Source organism: Triturus cristatus, chromosome 11 (assembly GCF_964204655.1).
Source record: "Triturus cristatus chromosome 11, aTriCri1.1, whole genome shotgun sequence".
Classification (NCBI taxonomy): Eukaryota; Metazoa; Chordata; class Amphibia; order Caudata; family Salamandridae; genus Triturus; species Triturus cristatus.
In genome coordinates, this window is record NC_140594.1 from 413535843 (window position 1) to 413562814 (window position 26972).

At 42.2% G+C, this 26972-nt stretch overlaps 1 protein-coding gene across 2 annotated transcripts in view; it reads left to right on the forward strand.

The window, feature by feature from the left end:
• The window catches only part of GCK (glucokinase), a 292542-nt gene that overhangs the window by 142616 nt on the left and 122954 nt on the right, over nucleotides 1-26972 (forward strand). For both annotated transcript variants that reach the window (XM_085636115.1, XM_085636116.1), the window contains exon 2: nucleotides 10765-10927. In XM_085636115.1, coding sequence (XP_085492241.1) covers nucleotides 10765-10927 — 163 coding nt within the window. The remainder of the gene's footprint in view (nucleotides 1-10764; nucleotides 10928-26972) is intronic.

The following is a 26972-nucleotide window of genomic DNA, read 5'->3' on the forward strand; positions in this document are numbered from 1 at the left end:
ATTTTCCCGGGTTCTTCCCTGGTTTTAACAGAACATTAATTACTGCATCATTCCATGAATCTGGGAATTCACCCCTCTCCTCAAAGATTTTGTTTAACAAGTCCGTAAGAGGGGAGACCAAGGCTTCTCTTAAAGCAATAAAAAATTCATTAGGTAAAGCATCTGGTCCTGATGCCTTTCCTCTCTTTAAACCCCTGATGACATCTTCAACTTCTCTTTTTGTGATTCTGACATTTAATTCTTCTTCTTCCTCTTGCGTTAATACTGGGAGAACTAATCCATCTATATACTCACGAAGTTGTTCATCTGTTGGTTTAATGTCTTCAGTATATAGGTCCGCAAAGAATTTAACAAATTCCTGCATAATCAGAGAATCTTCGGAACTTATTTCATTGGAGTCTCTTAATTGGATACTTGCTGTCTTATTTCTGGTCTGATCAGTTTTCATCTTCCATGCCAGCATCTTACTGCACCCTTCTCCATATTCATAATGAGACAGTTTGCTGGCCTCCCATTTCTCTCTCACTATGTTTTCCAATAGTTCTGCTAAGGTTTCCTTATTTACTGATCTTTCAGACTCCATTTTTTCCCTTTTAGATGTTATCGTTTCCGTTAATAATTGCATATCAAGTAATTTTATGGTTGCTTCTAGTTGGCCAAATTTTTGTTTCGTTATCTTTGATTTATGGGCAGCCAAACTTAACAGCCTTCCTCTGATAACTGCCTTATAGGCATCCCATATTATTTGTACAGAAGCGCTGTTTTTATTAGTTTGAAAATAGAGCTCTGTTTCTCTTATAAGTACTTCTATGTTTTGTGGATCTAATAAAGTTGTACGGTCTACTGTCCATCTTGGTTGTGTGGAGTTATGTTTCATTTGAAGTTTTAATAGTACTGCTGAGTGATCGGATAAATGGGCTGGCAAGTGCTGTTCCATCTGGGTGCTGTCCAGTAAGGCTCTGTCTAGTAAAAAATAATCTCTTCTCGACAGTAAATTTAATTTTTTATTTTGAAATGTGAAGCCTTCCATGTTTTCTCCTTTCTCTTTCCAAATGTTTACCAAGCCCAAATCTTTTATACAGATCCCCAGCCATTCTCTCATTTTAATCAAGTTTACTTCTCTTCTCCGGGGGAGGCGGTCCAACCCAGGTGACTTGTGGTGATCTTGGCGGTCGTAGAAGTGATAGATGTGGAGAAGAAACCAGATCTGTAGCTAATTTGTATTCTCCATATCTGTTTTTACACTAGGTAAATTGTATGCTTGTATGCCATCATAGGTTTTGGTGATGGTATCAACACAGAAGGGTGGTAGTTTGTCATAGACCAGTTGTGTTTGATTGTATTCAGATTTACATTGGGGGGGGGGGGTAGTTAGGCTGATTGACTTCTCCATTGTGATTTATTTCATCAACAGTTCTGATAAAGGGCTCTGGTGAAATGTTTAAACGAGCATGCTCTACATAGGCAGATAAGCATCTCCTCCTTTGGTGGGTGCTGGGATATCAAGCAGCTGATTTTCAGTAATGCTTGCTGGAGTTCACTGAGTGGATGTGCACAAACTGGCTGAAGTTCAAGGCCGATGAAACTGAAACCCTAGTTGCTGGCAAAGTGTGCACCTCTGGAGTTCCTCCTACTGGGGATCTGCTCTGGGCTTCCGCCCTAAGGCAGTGGGTTTGTTGAACAGTCGGTAATGGATGAGATGTGTAAAGTGGTTGGTGGCTGGTTTGAACAGGAAGCTGACGCTTCCCTGCAGATGGTGCAGAGCGCGTTCCAGCTGCCATAAAAGGCATGGGGTAGCAACACCGAGGGAGGAGGTTCTGTGATGGCATCTTCATGGTGACAGAATGTAGCTAGCTATATATTGCGGAATGCTGCAATAATCCAGGAAAATTGAATGATGGCAAATTCTCATTTCCTGATCTTACTGTATTTGAGACCACGGTATTTGGCCAGGAAAAGGGATGTCTTTGAAGAGGAAAACAAGGTGGGTGCTCAGAGCCTGGTGCCATCAATGGGCCTACTGAAATATATGTTTACACTACAAGTGGGTATCGCTGCTCACTACTTCAATGCAACTGGGATAACGGGGTGGCACGATCATTGGTTTACGATACCATGGCTCTCCTCGTGGAGGGGTTTATGGAGTAAAGGAATTGATTTTGGTTAGTATTGTTATATGATTCTTCGTGCTTTGTCCCTCTGCTTTCTCCCATTTTTCCTTTGAGGACTTACTGTGTCATGGTCTGTGCATCTATTTAGCTCTGCCTGCTTCCACTGTCCATTATTTGCAGTTGGCTTAAAACGTGGCTTCATGCTTTCTGCTTAAACTCCTCCACCCACCTTACAGAGCTTCATTGGCTTCCAATTCCTAAATGTCTCGTGTTCAAAGGCCTCTATATTTGTCTCAAAGCTTTGTACTGCAGGAGCCCCCTCTTCTGACAAAAACTATTTTCTTCTAACATCCCTTTGTGACCTCTGCCTTCGGCCATGCCTCTCTCTGCTTTCCTAAGATCAAATAATCTTGTCACGGTGGACATGCCATCTCTTATATGTTGGCATTCCTCTGGAACTACTTGCCCATTGCCCTAGGAAATCCATGAAAATCTGCTATTCTAGTTGCAGTAAAGTTTCTCCCCGTTTTTCTTCAGATTGGGCCTATGGACATCAGTGTGCTTGACAAACTCCAGAAATAAATTAGTGTTTAGTATTAGGTATGTATCTTCAGTAACTTTCTCTGTGTGGAGACAACAAGACGATGGAATCCTTCTGCAGATATCTTTTCATGTTATCTACATATTTAGTGTGCAATACGTTTGAAATTTGCAATGCATTTTAGAGGTTTTCTTTGTAAAGTTTAAGTGCAATGATGCGATCACCCCAACAGGGATGTTGTAACAGGTGATTGGATCCTGCCTCATTTTGTTGAAACAAATACGATGGGCCGGATTTAGACTGTGGCGAATGGCCCACCATTCGTTAGGGTGGCGGATATAGTTTCCTCCTCCATTTTCGCTGGACAACCACTTGCCATATTTTGAGATCTCCACCAGCCCGGAGGATTCTTTGTACCCTCAGAGGAGGCGCCATCACGGCAGCTCCTCTGGATGCACTCAAAATTTGATGCCCGCTCTCCATGTTTCATGTCTCATTAAACCTTTTCGTTTTCCAAAAACAAGCGCCCACTTTGGGAGTTTGTTTTTGCAAAAAAAAAAAAGTAAATGACCCAGACACCGTGGGAGTTCTCTCCCAGAGAGTGGGAATCTTTTTTTCTATTTTTCAGACCATTTTCTATATATATGGGCGAATTGTCTGATGCACCTACACCAATGGCTCCCACTCTGTTGGGCTGTCAGTGTAGGGCAGTGATACTCCATGTACGGCACAGGGGCCGCATCCGGCCCTCCAGACCTTTACATGCGGCCTCCTGGGCAGCAGCAGCTCAGAGGTTGCTGTTTGCTCAACTCAGCACTAACATGGAAGAACATGTTAAATATACAGCAAGCACTTACTTAAAGGTTAATTGCAGTTAGGGAAAGGAAATAGCTAGGTCTTTAACTGAAGGAACACCATTTTTAAAGAGAGACACTAAAATATACATGCTTTGCTTCCCCTACACCCACTTTACAACCCCCGCTGGCATCAGTGTGGGCCTCAGACACACCATAGACCAAATTTGCGGCTCCCGGGAAAATGTTATAGGGTTTCTGACAGCAGGGCCAGTAAGTGCACCACCGTCAGGAACATAACAAGCCGCTCGCCTCAAAGATACGCTGGTATCGAATACAGGGGGAGGAGGAACAGATTTTATGGCTTAGCTGCCATCTTCATAAATGATTAACAAATGCAGGAATTGTGGCAGAGGACACACAATTGAAATCAAGCTCCTGCCAATTGTCTAGTAATGAGGAGGAAACAGATGTGGCGAGGCAGACCGTCAGTTTGGCGGACAAAGTACCCTGCCCTCCAAACTCTAAATCAGGCCATTGGACTTACCGAGACCTTCGCATACTGTAACTATTCTTTGGGTTTTTACCTTGAGGTAACTGCATATACAATATATTCCATCTACACACTTACCTGTTTGTTAAACTGGAATGTTTGCTGCATACGTTTTGACATATAAAAAAATGCAAAACGCATATCATTTTTAACAACATTCCAAAATGTCAGTGCCTGGCTTCCAAGAAGCTATCTCAAACTTGTAACATACAGGTTAGATACAGATCCCTGCAACAGGTCCATCCATCCACTGAGTCATCTCATTGGGATTAGAATCAGTGTCCTACAGGATACAGACGACTCTCTGCAACAGGTGCATATACCCACTGAGCTTTCTGATAATGGTTATTATCTGTGACCTGCGTGTCTTAAAGGACACAAACCGTAGATGCATGATAGCTGAGGCACGCACACACCAAATGGGTGATGTGTTGCTTCGTGTGTCGAGCCCAGCTGAGCTGCAGTTCTTTCTCATGGAAGACCTGCTGGGAAGTTCCAGCCCCCTTTATTTTGATTGCTAATCAATGTAATTGCCATCATGAGTTGCTGACTCTCTTCCTCTCTACTGTTAAGCAAAGGGAAGACTGTGATATCAACAGAAAATATTCTCTTGCATTCAATTACACGTAATGTTCTTCCAGGAAAACGTTTTAACCTTTTATTTTCGATTTTTATTGAGAGAGACTGAATGAACATGCAGGACTCGCAGTCCCCAGTCTGCATCACGGCTGCTGCCCGGGTGCACTGTAATGCACTACTGAGACCCGACCACTGTGGACTCCTGAGTGCCATAGTGGTCACAGGGTTTGGTCCTGGGTGACAGGTACCCCCATGTCTGGGCAGCAGGAAGAGACAGTGCCAGGCCCTAGACTTCTTGAAGTTACTGTGCAGCCCAGTCTCACAGCTCTGGGAGCCAGATTAGAATACCACAAGAGGAGAGTGGACCGGAGTCAGCCTGGCTCTCCTCTGTTGCTATGTGACATTACTGTTAGTTGCGGTCACTGCTTAATTTGTAAAAGAGTAAGTGCAGAGGCCCAATGTTTGTCAGAAGCCCGCGACCAGAGCTATCAAAGGTCGGCATGCCGAATTCCAAGCCTGTATAGTATGGATTCACCTTCATGCCTGTTTAATCCACCACCAGACACTCCCTGCCGCTTTAGCGCACAGATTCTTTCATCCCTACTTTCTTCCTTTGTCACTGTTTTTCAGCCTTTCCATTCCTCCATCATTCCTGCTTTTGTGTTTTTCTCTCTCTTTCTCTGGATCATAGTTTTAGTTAAAATAAGTGCTGTCCACAACAAAATAGTGCCAGTGGGCCCCACCTGCAACTACTAGCTCAAAGTAAGCACTGGCTGGTGTGCACCAAACTCGTTAAAGGAAACTGTAATAGAAAAGACAAGACTCCTCCTGGCAAGACAAAAGCAGATTTACTGTCATGGCAGGGAGAGTATCTACCTTCATACACACCTGGGATTTGCAGCCCCATATTCCCAGTCCAGGCTTCCACAGCATCTTCCGGATGCATCATGGTCCTTGTTCTCCTTTCTGTCACCAAACCCAGCCCTGGTCATGCTCTGATGGTAGTGCTCTTTCTCTTTATTCCTGGATCCCAATGCCTTTCTGGCCCTCTTATACCTGCCTTCGGGACTTTTCACTCTTTTGGCTCCAACCCACCCCCCGTTCCTGGCTTTCCTGTGTCCTGTCTTGTGTCTGCTTGCTTCCCTGGCCTTCCCCTTTCCACGTCCCAGTTCAGCCTCCCATTTATTGGTGGCTCCCAGATTCCTTGCAACTGATTCATTCCTTGCAGTTGGCCTTTCTCTCTGCACTCTGCACCTCCCCTGAGCTTTCACCTGTATCCACCCTGAGAACTCAGTGTGCAGTGGATTGCAGCTGACCTTGCTGCTCAGTCTCCTGAGCTCTGTTTGATCGTGCTACTATATTCCAGGCTTGCCTTTTGATTTCTGTTTTCATAGTTGTTTGATTCTATGTTCCTGTTCTGATTAGTTATTTAAGTATGTTGCATGTCTCTTGTTTATCCTGTCTCTTGGTTCCAGTGTTTGCCTTGTTTCTAGTTCTGGCTGCACACATCCAGACCTGCCTTGCATATGCAGATTCCTAGCCTTGTACTCCATGTTCCTGTTCTGATTGCATATTCCTGCCCTATCCTAGTTAGTGTGCAGATTTCCAGTATTCATAATTCTGTGTATTCCAGTCCTGATCATAACCCTAATTTCAGTCCAGCTTTTCCCGAGCACACTTTCTGCTTCTGTGAACCTTCCACTGTTTTCCTAGTCTTCTTGTGTGTTATACTATTAATATGATTTTTATAGCTTCCAAGGGAGCCAGTTAGTCACCAAGGCCTGTGCCTTTGTCACAGAGAACCACCCAGTGCTTCTTCTCCATAGGGGTTGCTGGGTCTCTCCCTGATTAATCTGCTCCTTGCCTGCTTGTGAGATCTTTTTCACCTCACAGAGAGATCAATTCCATGCAGATCGTTTCTGAAGGGAATGATTGACAAACTATCATAAATGATAACCTGTCTATTATTTCCCTCTTTCACCTTCCCATTAGTTGTTCTCATGTTAACGTCATATGTTCCACTGCAGACGTCCCAGTTCCCTCTTCAGTGCCTGTTTCAAACTGCTTCAGTCCTCAGCTTCTGTCTTGCTTACTCCCAGCCTTCAGGTGTTCTCTTGATTATTTAGCCCCTTCTCTGGAAAGCATTTGTCCGTGCATAGAGCACACAATGCTTTTTTACTGCGCCTTGTCCTAAACTCTGCCAGTGTCCCTGACAGATTGTCCCAAGCTTCGCTAGATCCCTGACAGGATTTGACATTCAAGCTGGATCTGATACTGTATAGGAAACTAAGACTGAACAAGGCGACGGACTAGTGTACGCAAACCTCTGGGAGTTTTTTTTATTATCAATATACTGCTGTAGACTGACCCCATCCCACCACCGTGCTAACTCTTGTTTTTTCAAACTGTCCAACTTCAAAAAGAGTGCGAGCAACCCAAAAATACCCTTTGCATCTTGTGCCACAGGCGGGGCAGTGGAACTTCTGCCAAATAGGCCCTGTGCCAGTTCTTCCCGTTCGTCATTAAAACGTGGCATAATATAGTCGTGTAAAACAGTAATGAGTGCAACCAAGTCCAATATTTAATAGAAAACCAAGACTGAACAATGCGACGGACTAGTCAGGTTGCACCTCATTTGTTTTCCGAAATTAAGTGTTAAGACCTGTGCACAAATCATCCGCACTTGTCGCCCTTTAGTGCCACTGTAAAACAGATTCCAAACTTGATGAAAGCAAGGAGGTGCACCTCAGCAGATCCAGTCCAATGTAATTCAAGACTCGTGTTCTGCAGTTCTGTGTGTGAACACACACGGAACTGCGGAACACCTGTCTCGCCACTTAGCAAGGTGTCAGACAGTATGCCTGGGATTTCCCTTTTGTCATAAGGTGACCATTGATTAATGATGAATGTATATGGCGTACTAGCCTTTTCTATTATAGATCCCTGATGAAGTTCCATGAATTTATTTGGAGAACGAAACGCGTTGGCTGGTTGTTCATTTAATGTGCACAAACTTTGAATAAAGGATTTCTTCAAGAATTACATTGGACTGGATCTGCTTTCTTCGTGCACCTCTTTGCTTTCATCAGGATCTGATACTCTAATGTTCTGTTAGGTTCTGAGGAGTTATCGCTGCCCATTCAGGTCATCCTATTGTGTGCTCCTGGGAAACACTTTACACCTATTCACACTATTTACTGGCTGGCAGAAGTGGTAGAGCAAATGCAAATTTAGCCTCCAGAAACGTCAGACAGGGAAAAGCTAACTTTGTAAAAGTTAATTTTCCTTAATATTAATTAAAAATCCGACTTCATCATTGAATTGGATTTCTAATGACTATCAAATAATTGTTTAATTATTTTTCTAGCTGCTCCCATTTCTGAGATATAGAAGTAGGATTTTAAATCGGTACTCAGGTTTCCTACATAGGACAGCTAGGCCTGCCGCAGTGAGAAAAAACCTTGTTGGGTGCTAGTCACGGTAAGGATAAGTTAGCAATAGATTTCTACGTGTCCTACTATTATATACCAAGCCTTAAATACCTTGTAGGCGACAAAGCCTGCATAGGTCTGATTTATTCATATTTAAAAGAGAGTTTTGGACCTGTCTAAAGAGTTTATTTGGATTGGCCGAATTGCATTGTTTAATCTGCCAAATAAGAGCTATAATGACTTTTGGCACATTACAATTTAACTATAATTAGAGCTGACAATAATAATACTAAACAATTGGGGAAAACAGTCATTGATATTTTGGAAGGAGGGGTAAGGAAAGAGCTAAAGCCCATTTGTTAAACACTTCATAGTATTCTTATGCACATTTCAGCATAGACGTCTGATGAGGACTGATCCAAATTCACTTAGCAAATCGAAGAATTCAGGGACAATATACAGAATTTATCAGACATGTTTTATATAAGGTTTGGGGTAAAGTCAGTGTACAAAAGTCATTGGGTTAAGAACCGCTCCCTTTAATACCTTGTTTTTTGTACCGTTCTCACACATTCTGCACCACACTCTTGTGTGATACCTTAGTAGTGTATTGTGCCTCTACATGTAGGAAGGAAGGGATGCCACTGATCCAGCGCGAGACTGGAGGAAAAGGGGAAAGTTTATATATACACAGCTATCCTCCCTGCGTGGCAGACCCGACGTCACACTAGCTCATTCACACATGCAGTCATTGGTGGGGCCCATAACGCCAACACTCACACATCTCTTACTCACGAGTCTGCACACAGGAGGAAGAATGGTTTCACGCTGGACATGTGGGGGGTGCCTTATTACCTATAGGGAAGAAAAGTTATTTTACAAAATATACATTAGTATTCACCACCTATAGATTCCTAGAACCAGCTAAAACACATTTTAAGACTCAGAATCCTTTATTCTCTTTATCGAAAAACCACAAACTCATAATTTCTGTTAATCAATTGTTTGTTTATCTAAATATTGTTAGCAAATAATTTCGACATTTATGATTAATCAAAGTTTAGTAGTTTAGAAATGTAGTCAAGTAATACAGATCGCAGGACATTTTTTTTATTGACCTATTCTTGCTATCTGGATTTTTCTCTAATTCATTTGGCTCTGCAGAACCGAATTTAGCCATTAATTGTCCAAATAAAGCAGGCCAAAGCTCAAAGTCCAAAAGTTCTTTGCTCTGCACGTTACAGTCACAAAGATCTCTAAAGGACCAGAAATCGTGCAAGCATCTGTCATCGCCTGTGGGGTTAAGGAGGGTGTGCAGTCATCGAAACCGCCGAATGCCTCCGCTCGTCAAGAAAATGGGGAATGGGAGATGCCCTCTCTATTCTACTACTCTTTTTATAATACATTTCGGGACAACATGAAACATTTTTAGGCGACGGAAAGTTGTGATTGGCTGATTGGAAAACGTCCGATTTTTATTCTATGAGGTTCCCATGGATTTTGCTGGTTCATTTCCGTAGCTGATGTTGCCCTTATGCAACAATGTTTAAGGTTTGCTTGCATGTCCCAATTGTTCATTTAGACCAGTTTTTACTGACTGAAGTTTGGCAGTCCACCAAGATCCTATCCTTGACCAGGAACATGGTGACCGGAGGTTGTCAGGAAGTTCACGGAGCCATCCGAGTCTGCGCAGTAGGCATCGCGCTCACGAGACGGTGGCCACTTCTGAACTCCATTTCGGACGCCATTTTTAGGTAGGCCCAAATGTCAACTTAGGCGAAACAAACACAAAAGAATAATTAATACAAAGAATTGATGATTCTAATGTTAAACCCTCACTAATCCCTTTATGTATTAGTATTTACCTAGCATATAGCAACATTTAAAGCGATAATACTCACCTTTAGGATCCAAACAGGAACGCAAACATCACAGAAGCAACATAAATCATGCGATATCCATTACCACATGTACTACTATTAATATGCGTACATATTTTAGTTATTAGGGTTATTTTGCCATGCAAATAGCAATTTCCCACGTGTAATTAGTGTATGCAAATGGTTGGTTTCGTTTCACCCAGCAATCCGTTAGTTAAATTATAATCAGTAGGTTATATAGTTAGTTTTTTCATGCAAAATAGAGGAGGTATACAAAATTTTGTTCTACCTGCTCCCTCACCAACTCTACGAACGTTTCCCACCAATGGTGCTGCAGCAGTCTGTTCTTTATGGAAATTACACAGGTCACTGTGAAACTGGATTGACATTGTGGAGCCACTTAGTACTCTGCTACCACTTTTGGGCATCCACTTTGCATATGCAGACTAAGACATTGACAGTTTGTTCGGCATGGGGTGGCTGCTGGGCCTCCTTTGAGTTGTCCTGCTTCTCATTCCCCCATTCCTGAGCACTCCACTGCTGCCATGAATTCTCCGCATACCACTGTATGAAGCTACTACATATATCTTCTGGTGAGATTTTGTAAAAGAATGTCCTTGGATTACAAATATTTAATGTATAGATGAAGTTGATTTTTTACTATAAGAGGCTGATAATAATCTCACTAGTAGAGCCATAGTTTTGGGGTTTTGCGTAAGATAAATGCCATAGATATGGCGTTGGATAAATTGTATCAATGGAATAGATTGAAAAAAAATTAATGTGGGTATGATAATTTATTATACATTTTTTAAAGAATGTGACATTTATGTGAGAAAACGAAAAATGCATATTAATAATTCTACCCAACTCAGGTGGACCAGATCCTGTCTGAATTTCAACTGCAAGAGGATGATCTGAAGAAGCTTATGAGAAGGATTCAGAAGGAGATGGAGAGAGGCCTCCGACTTGAGACGCACGAAGAAGCAAGCGTGAAAATGCTGCCCACCTATGTACGCTCCACCCCAGATGGTTCAGGTAACAGAATAACATTTGTTTTCGTAAATGTGGCTCTTCTGTTGTTAGAACTGTTAGGGCCTGTCAACAACTGGATTCTATTCAAGAGAGTTTATGAACTTCAAGAGTTGACCCATGGAATTTCCAGATGCTACGTGTTAGATGTGAATAATTTAACCTTACTCCACCCATAGATCTCAAGCAATTCCATATCAGGTGTCCCAAGCTGCCAAGTTGTGGCAGGCCAGTTGTGAGTGGCTCCGCAGATCTAAGTTCTTGAGTTGTTTTATGTAGAGCGTGAACAGCCCATACATCAGGTCGCAAATTGTCACATGTTATGAATGAGTAGCTCATTTAGGCCACAGATCTCAAGGTGCCCATGGCATGTGAGTATCTTACAAAGTCCTGATATCTCAGATGATCATGTGTCAATGTTAAGTAGTTCACAACAGTCTAAAGAGTTCAAATGGTGCCACACCAAATGTGATTAACTAAACGTTCCAAAGGTATCAGGATATTCCATGTCAGGTTTGAGCAGCTCATTTCAGATAAGATGACTGTTAGCCTACGCAAGGCCTAGTAGAACTTTCAACCAAGTCTCTTTTTTTTGCTGAACATTTGATATATTTCTAACTACCAACCCTCAATATTATTCTAATAGGTTCTAAATATGAATTTGATTGTGTCACAATAATGTTTAAAAATGAATTGATAAGTGAATAATTGATTGAGTCATCACACACTTATTTACAAAGCATACAATTAAGATGCTAAACAAAATGCATAAATAGGTAACATTTCTGATAAGCAGTCACAGAAAGAAGGTCACAACATACAACCCAACTTCCAAAATCCACAGTTTGTGCTTCCACAAAAAATGGGGCCTCATTACGATATCGGGACACTGTTGCGAAATTGGGACCGACCGACCGACCTCCGGTCGGCATTCCCGACCGCAGTATTAGGATGCGACCGCACATGGTGCAGTCGCATACTCTCATTTCTCTATGGGAGCCTGTGCTGCGGTCGGAAACTGGCTGCAGCACAAGCTCCCATAGAAAAAAGGGAGTTTTTGTTAATCCCTGCACGACGTGGCAGGCAGCACACGGTGCCTGCCACACAGTGCAGGGATTGACAGGGGGGCACCATATGTGTCCCTTAGGCGCCAAACCGGAGGCCACTATTGCAAGGAGGCCCTGCTAGGGGCCCTCAAAGTTGCATTCCGACAGACTTTTCATGTCGGAAAGCCCGACATGAAAAGCCTGTGGGAAACCGACATCATAATCCCGATGGCGGAAACGGCGTCCTTAAGGGATTATCTGCCGGTTCCAACTGGCTGACGGGCTCTTTGAGCCCGTCGGAAGCAAGCCAGAATGACCGTCGTCTTTCACTTCCAACCGCGTCATTGTAATACGAAAGTGAGACCAGCGGTCCGAGTCTTTCCTACAGATATCAAAATGAGGGCCTAAATGTATAATATTCAAGTACAAGCTCTTTACAACCAATGTACAAAATAATGTGCTTTATATATTATTATTTCCATTTTTTTTCACAATGGTCATAGTATCATGTATGTATGAGAGCTTCTTTTTTTACTATTGATTGTAAGTAATCTATATATATATTGATAGTGGTTGAAACATTCAATCTATACCTTCTGCAGTAATGAAACACATGATAATCTTGATTTCATGGGTTTTCAAAACCTTGTGTCGTACTGGTACGTTTGGATATTCCAATGTAAGGAATTTATTAAGTTCCTTTTATTGGAATATCCAGAAGTGCCAGAACCATAAATGATTCAGTGTTTCGCGTGAATACCATACATTTAGAACCAATGGAAAGTCCGCAAAAGCACGCTTAAATGTGAAAGACTGCAATGCCAAAGGTTCTGTAATGCTTGTTTTAGGATTAATGCCAACATACAGTTTCTTTACGAGGAAAGATAAATATTTTTAACAAGTGACAGGATTCTCAGTGGGATTTAATTTAACTCCATCTGGAACAAAACTCATTATGAAAAGGTTAGAAGTAAAAAGTGAACTTGAAAATGAGGAATTGAAAAGGGTTGATATAATCTAAAAAGCTACTTAGACAAAATTTTTATGGTTTGACTAGACTCAAAAATCATATCATGCTAATTTAATATGACACAAGAAAAATGTTTGGGGAATATAGACAATATCTTATGAGAATGGGAGAAATCTAGCAATGGAACTTGTTAAAGCATCAGTGGATGATAAAGAAAAACAAAGATTAATAAATTCTCAAAAAAGTAACATACACTTGCATAAATTGTGCACATTGTACATATGTGTTTAGGGGCGATCGGTGTGCACCCGTACCTATGCAAAAAAATGAAACTCCAACATTATACATCATGCGAGAGCAAACAACGTATTTTAGGCATTAAGTGTTCATACAGATTTACTAAATAAAAATTACTGACAGATATTTCAAGTTAAAGTTAATCTCAAATGAACATAACATTTAAGGTTAAAAAAGGAAAGGACTGTTGGTAAATCATGTTTTGGAAAAGAAATACCAGTTTTCACAACCTAAGTTTCATGTGTTGAAATTAATAAGGAATTGAAGGCAATATAATGGAAGAAATCCAGAGGAGAGAAATGTTCTTGATCAAATTATGGTATCTTTAAAATTTCTTTAATGTTAGATATTTAAAGAACGGAATTGAAATGGTGTACTATATGCTGGATTGAAAATAATGATATCAGGATTGCGTGAAATGCATGACCCACGTTGTGATTCTGAATGTTTCCCTTGAAGGTAGAAGATTCAAAGACTAGGAATCAAGACATGACTAGGAAATGTCTATTGAGTTAGAAAAAAAGACTATGGGCCTGATTACGACTTTGGCGATGTGGCAGCGGGCCGCCACGCCAGCGCCCCGCTGCTACACCACCAAAGCCATACTGAGACCACCTGCCAGGTTAGGAGTTTTCTCTTGGTCTGTCAGGTGGTGCTTTGGCGGTCCCTGGCAGTAAGCCTTAGAAAGGCAGCGCAATGGTAACCCCAAAGCAAAATCCTGCATGGCATAGACTGCTAAATCCATGCTGTGCAGGAACTGGGGGTGCATGCTTACAGAGGGCACACAATGTGCCACCCTGCATGCATCCCCATGGCCCTGAGGCACCAGGGGGCCCTGTAGGGACCCCTTAGTTTCCTCACCGTCGCAGTTTCATGGCGGGCTCACTACCATAAAAACCGTGGTGGTGAGGAACATCAGAATATGCTTGGCGGTGTGGCAGCAGCACCACCAGCATATTGCTGGGCCAGACTGATGCGACTCCGCCGAGGGATCATGGATCCCCAGCAGTTGCAGAGGTCCTGTGGTGGCGGGACTGATGCACTCCTAATGAGGTGGTTGAACTTCCCACCACACCACAGCAGGTTTGGCGTTCAGATGGACTGCCAAACTTGTAATCTGCCCCTATGTCTCGTAATCTGCCCCTATGTCTCAGCAGACGTGTAGAAAGAAAAAGACAGAAAGACCTGACTGACATAATGAATAGATACTGATGAAAAGGAAATGAAAGATGTTGATTGCAAGAGATGTCTACTTCAGTAAAGAGCATTACACTACAGGTTTTTGCATTGCAGTGGGGATAATTGTTCTGTAATTCTACTAATTCATGTTTTTTTTTAAATGAAATACAAGAGAGAAAGAGAAGTTGGCACATGAGTACATGAATGCTACAGGATTGGGAGTGCCTAATTTGTATTTCTGGTTAACCATTAATGGGAAGGTCCTTCATAACTGATCCAGAACCGTGAAGAACAATGACATTCATATTAAAGGAACATAATGGAGGGTGGATGTTATTAATTGATAAAAGGCTGTATTCTACATGGTATGAGTTACAGCCAAGCCTGTTAAGGTTTACGATGTGGACAGCTTGTGTTTTTTCTAGCAATGTATATCCGTGTGTCTTAGCATATATCACATTTTGAAGAAAATTGTCAGTTCTGATTGTCTACTCTGGACAGGCACGCAATTCAATGATATTGTTCGGTTAATTAAAACTTTACAAAGCAAACAAGCAGGGTTCTATACAATTAATTGAGAAGACTCTTAAAAGACATACTTGGTACTGTGGCCATTAATTTAGCAGATTTGCATTATTAGAAAGACCCATTTCAAATCCGCTTTAGCCTGCATATTTGGATTTTAAAAGCATACTGGTTGCATGTGCCATATATTTTACAAATTTACAACTCAGTTGGATGTTCTCTTCAGAAAGACATAAAATCAGTGTTTGGCGACTAATTCTTACACGTGAGTCCAGATATTCTAACCATAACAGTTTCCTTTGTTTGTCAGTCAAAAGGGGCCAAATACAGAGCACCTGCAAAATGGTCTCAGCCTTTTAAACACACATTTAAAATGTCATTGTAGGCCAAGTGTGTTTCTAGCTTGGTATGTGATCCTTTGTAGAGATCCTTTGTAATATTCGTATGTGAGTTTCCGATGTATTGCGGGGATGGTTTTAGGAATAATCCAATCACTGATCAGCTGATCAGGCATGATGCATTGTTGCCAATCAGTTTTTGTCTTGTTGGAATGAAATATTTTTTTATTTTTAAATATTTTTTTATTTTAACTTGTTCTTCCACAGAGCAACCCAGTATGTTACAATCAGAATTCCCACAATCATAAAACAAATATTCTCATTACATAAATCAAGGACAATGCAATACAGTGTCATTTGTAGGAAGAGCATCTACCTGATGCCATATACTGTACACCTCCTTAAATAGTGGAATTAAAGATTTTATAGAAATATTGGCTGTGTTTTTCAGGCAGTCTTGTGACACGAGGACTGCCCAAGCCTCTTGCTTGGGCAGTCCTCATGGAGGTTTTTCAGAGCTGTGGTGAAGTACTTACCCCATGAGTTCATGGCACTTGGATGCTGGATTTCCAGCCAACAAAGATTGTTCAGCGTGCCAGTGAGAATGTTGTATAGTTTGCCACAAAATCTGAAAACAGTCCTTTCCTTGTGAGGCCTTGTATAGATAAGCTGAATTCAAGGCGTATTTGAGCTTGTGAGAAATAGTTTTGTAATCAAAACAGATCTATATAGGTTTGTTTAGAGCTTGTCTAGTAATTTGGTGTCTTCTGTACACTGCACCTATTTTCTAAGGACTAAAACTTAGAAGGTCAGGTGGATTAAAGGATCTTGTGGTTGCTAAGCCTGTGACTCACAAAATCTTAAGGAGAATGTATGGTATAGTGTGAAAAGTCATGTTTGTCATGTGTTTCCTGAAGTTTGTATATAAAGGAATGGTCCGAAGAGTAGAATATAATTTGTTCCATGTTCCATGCTTTAGTTTTCAGATGACCCACTATAACAGTTTTCTTTGTGCTGGGGATAGATGTCAAATTAGCAGTGGCATATCTAAGTATGTGGGAGCGGTATACGATTTTAATATGTCCCAGAGACAGGCGAAGCATTGATTATGACCTGCAGAATGACAGTAGACAGGGCTTTAAAATTGTACCTATTCACTGAAGTGAGCCAGTCAAGACATGCAGAAGTGGGAGAAGATGGGATCCTATTTATTAATCTCCAAGAGGAGACAAGCTGCGGAGGTTTTAATGATCTGAAGGCGTGCGTCTGCTTCTAGTAAAACAAAGATGCAGAATTCCAGTCTGGCTTACACAGTCTTTTCCCAGTGATGTCTTAGAATAAAAGGCAGCACTTTTTTTTTAGCCCCTTAAGGAGAAAGAAGCACTTATACATAGTTTTTGAGATGTGTTTGTAGAAAGACTGGGTAGTGTCGAAAATAATCCTTCGTTTTTTTGCCAAGAAGGTCGGAGGACGCGTAGGGCACCACCAGTTGGAGTTCCAAGTAGAGGTATCTCCAAACACTAGTATTTCAGTTTTGGAGGAGTTGAGTCTGAGCGAGTTGCAGTTCATGCTGTCTGCTGTGGAAGACAAGCAGTGGTGGGATCTGGATTTAAGAGATATAAACATCCACATCTAATCTTAGTATTCACTGGGTATCCTCCACACAGGAAAAATGATAAAACTAAAAGAGCGAACAATAGCAGCAAGTGGAGTCTCATAAATGTTGAAGAGAGTGGGGCTCATGGCTGAGGTTTGAGATACTCCACATTTGATCTTTTTAAATTCTGGTTTAAATGGGTGTTAGAAATGAATTTCTGGTTGGCTAAGGCTTGCGCCAAAGCCAGGCAGAAACCACCACTCTAGTCAGGGCAAGGAAATTACACACCAAAGATAACCCCTGCTCACCCCCTTGGTAGCTTGGCACGAGCAGTCAGGCTTATCCCGGAGGCAATGTGTAAAGCGTTTGCACGCGCACACAGCAACAACACCCCAGGCACACCAAAAAAGGAACTCCACACAAGGTTATATATAAAAATAGCCTTTGTATTATAATAAACACATCAGATCATAATCACATAATATACACTGTGCCAACTGGCCCTGGGCAGTATCTACAGGGGACTATTTACACAAGACTGGGCCAATGGACCACCGTCATAATCATCACAAATCACCAATTGTAAATGTAGAACATATAGTAAATGTAGCGCACAACCAGTAACTACTGGTAACATTATGAGCTTAGCATGAGATCCGGCAATGCAAAACAGAGGATGCATAAATCACCTTGCGCATGAACCACCTTAGGCATAAAACTATATTAGGCCCAACCCTCATTGGCATCACACATTACGCAATAGGCATTACAGTAGGCATCACAAACATAAACACCTTGGGAAATAAATTGACATAAAATGCCCCAATCGGGGGCACAACGCACTGAACTTGGCCCCAGGCCAGCTGGCCTCTCACAGGGCTGAAATGCCCAATGTCCAGAATGTCTGGGCTGGTTGCGCATGCAGCAAAGTAAAAGCGCGCAGGGGCACAACCTAAATGTTGCAGCTGCCCACTAAGTGCTGGACAGCTGTGACAATGAGCCTGGGCACCAGTGTGCCTCCTGAGCCCCTCTCTAGGACTCTGTCGCTAGTTTGCGCAATGTTGCAGCTGCCCTCTGCCAGGTGGGGCAGCTGATGAAAATGGCACTGGCACCACGGTGTCACAGAAGCCCCAAGAGCCAAAATGAGCACATGCTCTACTGAGACCAATTACGGCCCCAAGTCAGTACTGTCTGAAGTGGGGGGGGGGGCATCCTGGGCTTGCTCTGCAGTGTCACCAGGGACCCAAATTGGCCCTGTTACCTCGTAGAACACGCAGCTGCCCGCAGCCATGCGGTGCAGCTGCACTTAGGGAAGCAAAAAAAATCAGGACTAAACTTGACGCTCCCTATGTTCCTTCATTGGGCTTGCGGATGGCCCCGGGGGTATAAAAAGAACAGCGCGGACCGGGATCAGGGAAACTCTGGTCCTTTAGGCACTCACCCGCAGTCAGGGCCGTCTCTGTGGTCGGCAAGGCTCCTGCGGAGTCTCCGTGCCCCTCTCCTCCTTGGCGGGTAAGATGCAGGACTTCACCTGGCACAGGGAGGTCGTCCAGCCCGGAGCGAACTCTCGGCGGACCCCGTCTTCCAGTGCAGGTACTTGGGGTTCTCCTCCTCGGTACGGGAGCCCTCGAGGCTCTGGACGTTCTGGGCTGCACGCGGGGCTCCCTTCACTACCACGGGAGCTCCGTGCACTTCCAGGTCGCTTGCCCACTTTTTGTAGAAGACTGCCTGACTTCCTGCTTTACCCGGCTGCAACTGTGATTTCCTCAATGCGGCGGCAATGAGGGGTAGGCTCCCTCTTCCTTCAACATACACAGTGGGGTGGGCACCCGCTCAACATCACAAAAATGCGGGGTAGGCACCCGCTATGAAGGTACCGATGCGGGGTGGGTTCCCGCTCGGTTTTCAAGCAGTACTCAGCGGGGTGGGCACCCGCTCGAGACGGCGCAACTGCAGGGGGATCCCCACGCTGGGGATGCCCTTTTAACAAAAATGGTCACAGCTCCGTGCTGCAGCTCATAAATAGGAGCGCTGCTCCTCTCAAGAAAGGCACCACAATAAAGCGCTCCTCAGGGAAGGAAGATCAAGCGCTTCCCAGGCGCTGGAGTCACAGAGTCCAGAGAAAGTCTTTTTTTTTTAGAATGAAGGGGGGCAAAGGCTGGGCCCAGGGGCCAGCTCACAGGGCCCTCAAGCAAGGAGGCAGTCCCCAGTGGCGGTATCTCCTGGCGCCCAGCAGCAGCAGGCCCCCCTCAATTAGGAACACAGAGAGAGAACATTTTACATGGGGTCACACCCCCTTTTTATACACAGATTTCCTTTGTCACCAAGGTGCAGGCCAAGGGGAAAACCAGATGCAACTGTTTCTGGAGCACTTTGTTTTGCTCAGCCCCTCTCCCTATTCACAGGACAGGCTAGGGACATCAGACGCACCGCAGGTGGCAGATCCAGCATTGTGGAGGGAAGGCACAGCCCTATTCAGGTCCCTGTTGCAACTCCCCCCTCCCATCTAGCTGCTGATCTCCCTATTCACCACTGGGCTGACTCATCCTAGCTCCTGGAATTCCCTACACCATCCATCACCTGTCAATCACAAGCCAGACATGCACTCCACATCAGGCAGGCAGACACACAGCACACAGAAATGCTAACTTCTAGAAGTGGCACTTCTCCACCAGTCACAATAAATCTGCGCACACCATTGCACAGCATTTATTCTCACGAGTTCGCACTTACTAAACTCGACCCTGCACTCCTCTCACATCAGGCATTACCAGGGACACACATATCCCCATGCATTCCTAGGGGAGGGCAGGCCAATCTCCCCACATGCACTCAGAGTGCGCAAGCACTTTACACGGGGACACCGTGCTAAAGTGCGCAGAAGCCCAAAACAACTAACATCAGGTCACATTAAAAAGCAAAAAGTTTAGGGGTGAACCTGCCAAAAGGGCCAAGTCCAACAATGGGCTAAGGAATACTGCCTGAGAGCAGGCAGATAAAAATGAGGTAAGCCTGTAAAGGGCACGGGAATTCCACACCTGAGTCAATAAGATTCAATAAAATGCTGAATCAGGATGGAGTGGAAGACTGTGTCGAAAGCGACGGATACGTCCAGGAGGATCAGAATGGATGAGTCAAGACAAATATGAATTTAATTGAGGATACTCACGAGCACTGATTCTGTATAAATCCCTTCGCAGAGGCCAGATTCATAAGCACCATAGTACTGGGTGAATTCTACGAGAGCTGAGAGCTGCTTCAAATAAGAATCAAGCATTTTTGAAGAAGAGAGCAAGGAAATCGGCCCATACTTAGATAACAATTTAGAGTCTGTGTAAGACTCTTTATAGGTTAAGTTCTTATTTTGTCTAGAGTCAAGAGACAGATAAAAGAGCCTGGTGAGTTGGGGGGGGGGGGGGCAGTAACAGGGGGCCTTAACTTAGGATATTTTGTTGAGCAGGACTCAAGAGGCAATCCAAAATTTTGGGACAAGGTTTTTGTAAGTACGTAATATTCCTCTGTGAGTTAGAAGCACAAGTTTGGAGTCATTGTCTGAAAGATGGACTCACAGGCATTTTTTGAGAATCTGTAAGATAGCCATGATTTTGTTTTGAAAGAGATCAGACAGGTTATCACATGGGTCGGCTTCCGGTGACTTGAAGCTATTAAAAATGTTTTAAAAAGTAATTCATTTTATTCTGCACCTTTTGGATCAGATAGAGTGACTGACTGATACATAAACTTTTAGCTAGATACAAACCCACAAAGAGACATTGTAGACAATAATAATAAACTTTCTTAAACATGATAGTGTTTAGATGAGGTCAGCACAATAAAGCTCCCTGCTTCAAACTTAGAAAAGCAGTATCAAGATAAATCAGTTTTCTGAAAAAATTCCATGAATTTGGTAACAATCGTAGTGCTGTATGGCCTTCTTGGAGGGTGCAACAAACCCCAAGCAGTTTGTAGTTCCTCCTATAAATAATGTGCCACTATGACTAATACAATAAAACATTTTACTCTTCACTGCAAGCTTCCATATTCTTATAGTAGTGACCATAATGAAAACAACAAGAAAATGTCAGACTTTGTAGGAAGCAGACATAATACTAACACTTCTGCTCGTGTCTAAAACTTCACAGTTTCTACCAGAAAGAGATGAAAGAATCTGCAAGCAAGTACATGATAAACTTAGAAAAGGTCTCAATGGGATTTGCCACAGTGTTCACAACAAAAGTAGGGGTGAAGATGGCGCAAGCACTGAAGGCTTTGGTCACTGCCAGTAATTTAAGTTGTTAGTGTCAGCAAGGGAAGTCAATGGCAGCCACCTAAGAATATTATGGATTCTGTCACAGATCACTGAAGGTGGTGACCTTAATACTCTATCACAGGCTGGGCCGTTAGAGAGATAGGAGCCCAAGTATGGTTATGAGCTCCAAATGTAGGAAGAGTGAGACTAACTTAGCGGATCACTGGCACAATATTGAAACCAAAAATATTTTGATACATAAATATTGTGTCAAGAATATCGATAACAAAAATATAGTTTTTATACATATAATGGTAAATACAAAAATATTGAATTTTTTTTTGTTTTACACTAATATCGAAAAAATATATACAATAATATCATTTTTAATATATATATAAATATAGTAAAAAACTGTAAATATTAAATATATTGAAACATATAACATTAATATAATGTAAATTAAATATGTTTAAGTAATATTTAAACATATATATAAATACTTTAGGCCCTATTATGATGTCGGTCGGACGAGCCTCTGATCGACACCGCAGTGGGATTTAATCTGCCCGGATATTAGTCTGCGGTTCCACACGCAGTAATAGGATGCGACCCCCCTATGGGTGGTTGGAAACATACATTTTTCTATTGCAGCTTGCCCGGAGGGCGGAAAAGGGCCGCAGCACAAGCTGCAATAGAAAAATTGATGTTTTCAAACAACCCTGTACCGTCTAGCAGGCACCATGCTGTGGCGGCCACATGGTTCAGATTTGTTAAGGGGCACCACAGGTGCCCCTCAGGCCCCATAGGAGAGGCCAGGGGGTATAAGTCAATGCAAGGGGCCCCCAAAGTCAATTTCCGCCTGCCTTTTCATGGTGGGTGGACCTCCATGAAAGGGCAGGCAGAAAGCGACATTGTAATCCCGACGGCGGAGCCGAGGCCAGCTCCACTGCCATTTTGGGATTACAATTTTGCCCATCAGAAGCAGAGCGGAATTCTCCTGTGGGTTTCTCTCTGACCTTCAGTATCATAATACAGCAGTCGGACAAAAACCTATGATGTCGACAGAAAGCCTCTGACGAGCTGTTGGATGGCTGGACATCATAATGCCAAAGTTATTTAAACAAACACACACACATATATATGAATGTGTGTATATTTATATACACCTGGAATTCCAATCCTGGCAGACGAAGAGCAGACAGGCACAGACTCCGTGAAATACTGGCAAAAAGAAGTTTAATCCAACAACAGCAAGACGCGTTTCGACGGCGAACCGCCTTGTTCACTTGTCTGTTACACATACCAGTGACACTTACATATGTTAATGTGCAGTTGTCAAGGCAACCACCACTCTGTCATCATAGACATAAAGAATCATGACCGAGCTAATCGGCATGACTTGACAAAAAACACGAGCAAACTGATAAACGTGTTCAAATTAAATACATGTAGAAATTATAACACATACATATATTATTAAGCATATATATATGAAAACGACAATTAATCAAGCTTAACTAAAATAGAAACAAAAGTGCCTCTTGTGTCTCTCTGTCCTGTGAACATGTATGGACATAGAAGACATGAAAAGAAGCCCACAGGGTAAAATACCAACTTAAACTATTCTAAATACACACAGTGAATGTATGATGCAGCTGTCAGGAAAAATACCCAAATGAAATTACTAGATACATTTTTAAGTCCTAAAGGAAGAAGCTTTCAGTATGACGTGTCTCTCCCGGGTGTCCGTCAGTAAGTGGAGAGTTCAAGTGAACATTCGCAACAGAGACAGGAGCAACCTGGGAGGGAATAGGATACCTAGACAAAGTGTCGGTCTATTAAAAGCAGAAAGGGTCTTTGGTGGTCCTAATACAGCGACTAGTGGGTAGAGGAATAAGAAGGAGGGTACCGCCCAAGTGGGCCAAGTCTGAGAAAAAAGGTGCAAAGAAGTGTAATTAAATACAAGGGAGTGTGCGGAAGCGTTCCCTGGGGCACTGATGAAATCAGATTAAATGGGACAGATAGAGAAGCAAGGAAAAAATAACTTTAAGTATACATGTAAAAAGTGGGTTGCTAAGATGTCAAACACACATAATAAGGAATTAAAAAATGTGAACAGACTGTAGCAAAATATTAGAGAGAGATCAGGAATAGCAGCCAGAGACCCGCTAAACTAAAGGTGAACATTTAGCGCTTCATCTGCGTTCATACCATTAGGAATTTTTGAATTATACAAAATAATGTAACGGGATTCCAATCTCCTAAGAGCTAGAAGTCGGTTACCTCCCCTAGGGTTTTTGGGGATGCTGTCTACCACATAGAAAGTGAGATCTTCCGCTTTGCCGTTGTGGTAAGTGTTTAAGTGTCTGGCAACTGGGTATGTGACGTCATTGTGCGTAATGGCTCTCAGGTGCTGTAGAATGCGCACGTGTACGGGGTGTATAGTGCTTCCCACATATTTTTTGTCACATGTGCAGGTCAATACATAAACAGCATAGTCTGTTTTGCATGTGAGATGCCTTCTGATTACATGAGGTGATTGTCTAAATGGTAAGACAATTTCTTTGGTATTTTTACCATGTTTGCATGCCTTACATTTGGCACATTTAAAGAAACCTGTAGGCAATCTAAGCCAAGAGCCTTCAGCTTTGCTTCTGCTTGGGGCATTATTCACTATTTCTTGTCTCAAAGATTTGGCTTTTCTGAATGTGATTTGGGGTTTGTTGCTAATGGATGTGCCTAGAACTGGATCATTCCTTACTGCATTCCAATGCCTATAGATGATTTTACGGACTTGGGCATGATAGGCATTGAATCCCGTGACCAGTCTATATAATATAAAACTATTTATTATAATCTATATTTTAATTTTCTGTTTTTCAAATATACCAATATAACAACTATATACATATTTTACATACACAAATAAAATAATTAATCAACGTAACAAACAAACAGCAAAAACATTTACATTATTTCTAATTTAATTATGCATATAACAGTAAACAGTATATAAAAATACATTTTTACTAAAAATATGTTACAAATTACATAAAACTACAAATATTACATTAAATACATAAACACATAATAATAAATATGTAAACAATACTAAAAAAACTATCAATAAACTCCAAGAATAATAAATACTTCAGTATGTGCAACAGTAGGGAAAGCATTAGCCACCAAAGGGGTAGAATGTACTATTCCCACTTCAGTGTGTGCAACAGTAGGGAAAATGTTGGACTCAGGAGGGGTTACATTTACTATTCCCACTCTAGTAGGTGCAACAGTAGGGAAAGCGTTGGACTCAGGAAAGGTTAAATTAACTATTTCCACACCAGTCGGTGCAACAGTCTGGAAAGTGTTGAACTCAGGAGGGACTAAATTTACTATTCCCACTTCAGTCTATGCAACAGTAGGGAAAGTGTTGGACTCGGGAAAGGTAAAATTTACTATTCTCACTCCAGTCAGTGCCTCAGTAGGGAATGTGTTGGACTCAGAAAGGGTTATATTTACTATTCTCAGACCAGTCGATGCAACAGTGGGGTAAGTGTTGGACTCAGGAGGGGTAAAATCTACTATTTCAGTGTGTGCAACAGTAGGGAAAGTGTTGGCCTCAAGAGGAGTAAAATTTACTATTCCCACTGCAGTCGGTGCAACAATAGGGAAAGCATTAGACTCAGAAGGGGCAACATTTACTATTCCCGGTCCATTTACTGGTACAGTAAAGAGAGAGTACTTCACTTCAAACAAATAACATATTTTAACAACTCTATTAAATAACCAAAAATATAAAATTCTTAATATAAAAATTAACCCTTTTGCTGCTAGGCCTCCCCGGTGGTAAGCTTTTTTTGGGCTATTTGGGGTAGTTTGCGCTTAGGCACCTGTAACCTTTTGTCCACATAAGGTATCCACGCCAAATGTGTGTCCTTTTCTTCCAACATCAAAGGGATTTTAAAGGTACCCAGGGTTTGTAGGTTCCTCTGGAGGGGACCCAGAAATTATCCAAAATACAGCAAGATTTTGTTGTTTTTGGGAAAAATGGGGGGAAAGTGCTGCAGAAGAAAATGTCTGTTTTTTTCCCTGCAAATGGTATCAACAAAGGGTTTACGGTTATGAAATCACCATCTTCCCAGCTTTCTGGGACAGGTAGACTTTTGTCAGAAAACCTAAATTTTTTATACAGTTTTAGCATTTTCCTGGACATAGCCTATTTTTGCTACTTTTTGTGCTTTCAACCTCCTTCCAGTTAGTGGTAGAAATGGATGTGAAAACCATAATAGATCCAGGAATGCTATACATTTCTGAGAAGTAGTCAAAATTCTGAATTTAGCAAGGGGTATTTGTGTAAATTCTTCAAGGTTTTTTAATAGAAACTAACAGTTGAAAATAAGTAATATTGAAAATGAGTTGAAAAAAACAGCCATTTGTGCCAATGTTTTCACCTGTAACTTCTTCTGAGTATGACAGATTTTTAAAAGCAATATACCGTTACATCCGCTGGACCCTTTATGGATGTGGGGACTTACAGGACTTGTAGGTTCACCAAGAACCCGAGAAACCCAGAGCCAATAAATGGGCTGCGTCTAGCAGTGTTTTTTCATTGTGTTCCGGGTACATAGCAATTCATTTGCTAAAACATAAAGAGTGAAAAATAGGTATCAAGGACATCTATGTATTTCCGAAATGGGAACAAAATATAGATTTTAGAAGCAGAAGTTATTTGCACATCTCCGAAATTGTGGGTACCCATCCTAGCATATATTTTATAGAACATTTTTCAAACCGACTTCTTTTTTACACATTGTCTTACATTTGGAAGGCAGAAATGCATAGAAAGTCAATTGATAATAAGAGTTGTTCTACAATTCTGTATTTCCTTAAGTCTCCTGATGAAAATGGTACCTCACTTGTGTGGGTAGGCCTAGTGCCCGCGACAGGAAACGGCCCAAAACTCAACATGGACACATAACATTTTTCCAGTGAAAACGGACCCTTTTTTTGCAATGTGCCTAGCTGTCGATTTCGAGCCCTAGCTCAGCTGTCACCTAGAGAAACCTAGCAACCTATACATTTTTTTAAAACTAGGCACCTAGGGAAATCCAGGATGGGGTGACTTGTGTGGCTTTCACTAGGTTCTGTTACCCAGAATTCCTTGCAAACCTCAGTTTTTGTAAAGAAAAACACATTTTCCTCACATTTCTGTGATGGAAAGTTCTGGAATCTGCGTGGATCCACACACTACTACGCACCCAGCATTCCCCAAGGTCTCCTGATAAAAATGGTACCTCACTTGTTTCGGTAAACTTAGTGCCCGCGACAGGAAATGCCCAAAACTCAACATGGACACATTTTTCCAGTGAAAACGTACCTTTTTTTTGCAATGTGCCTAGCAGTGGATTTTGAACCCTAACTCAGCCGGCACCGAGGGAAACCTAACAAACCTATACATTTTTTAAAACTAGACACCAAGGGAAACCCAGGATGGGGTGACTTGTGTGGCTTTCACCAGGTTCTGTTACCCAGAATTCCTTGCAAACCTCAACCTTTGTAAAAAAAAAAACATTTTGCTCACATTCCTGTGATGGAAAATTCTGGAATCTGCGTGAATCCACAAACTTCCACCCACCCAGCCTGCATTCCCCAAAGTCTCCCAATAAAAATGATACCTCACTTGTGTGGGTAGGCCTAGTGCCCACGACAGGAAACGGACCAAAACTCAACATGAACACATCACATTTTTCCTGTGAAGACTGACCCTTTTTTGCAATGTGCCTAGCTGTGGATTTTGAACCCTAGCTCAGCCCCTCCTAGGGAAATTTAGCAAACCTATACATTTTT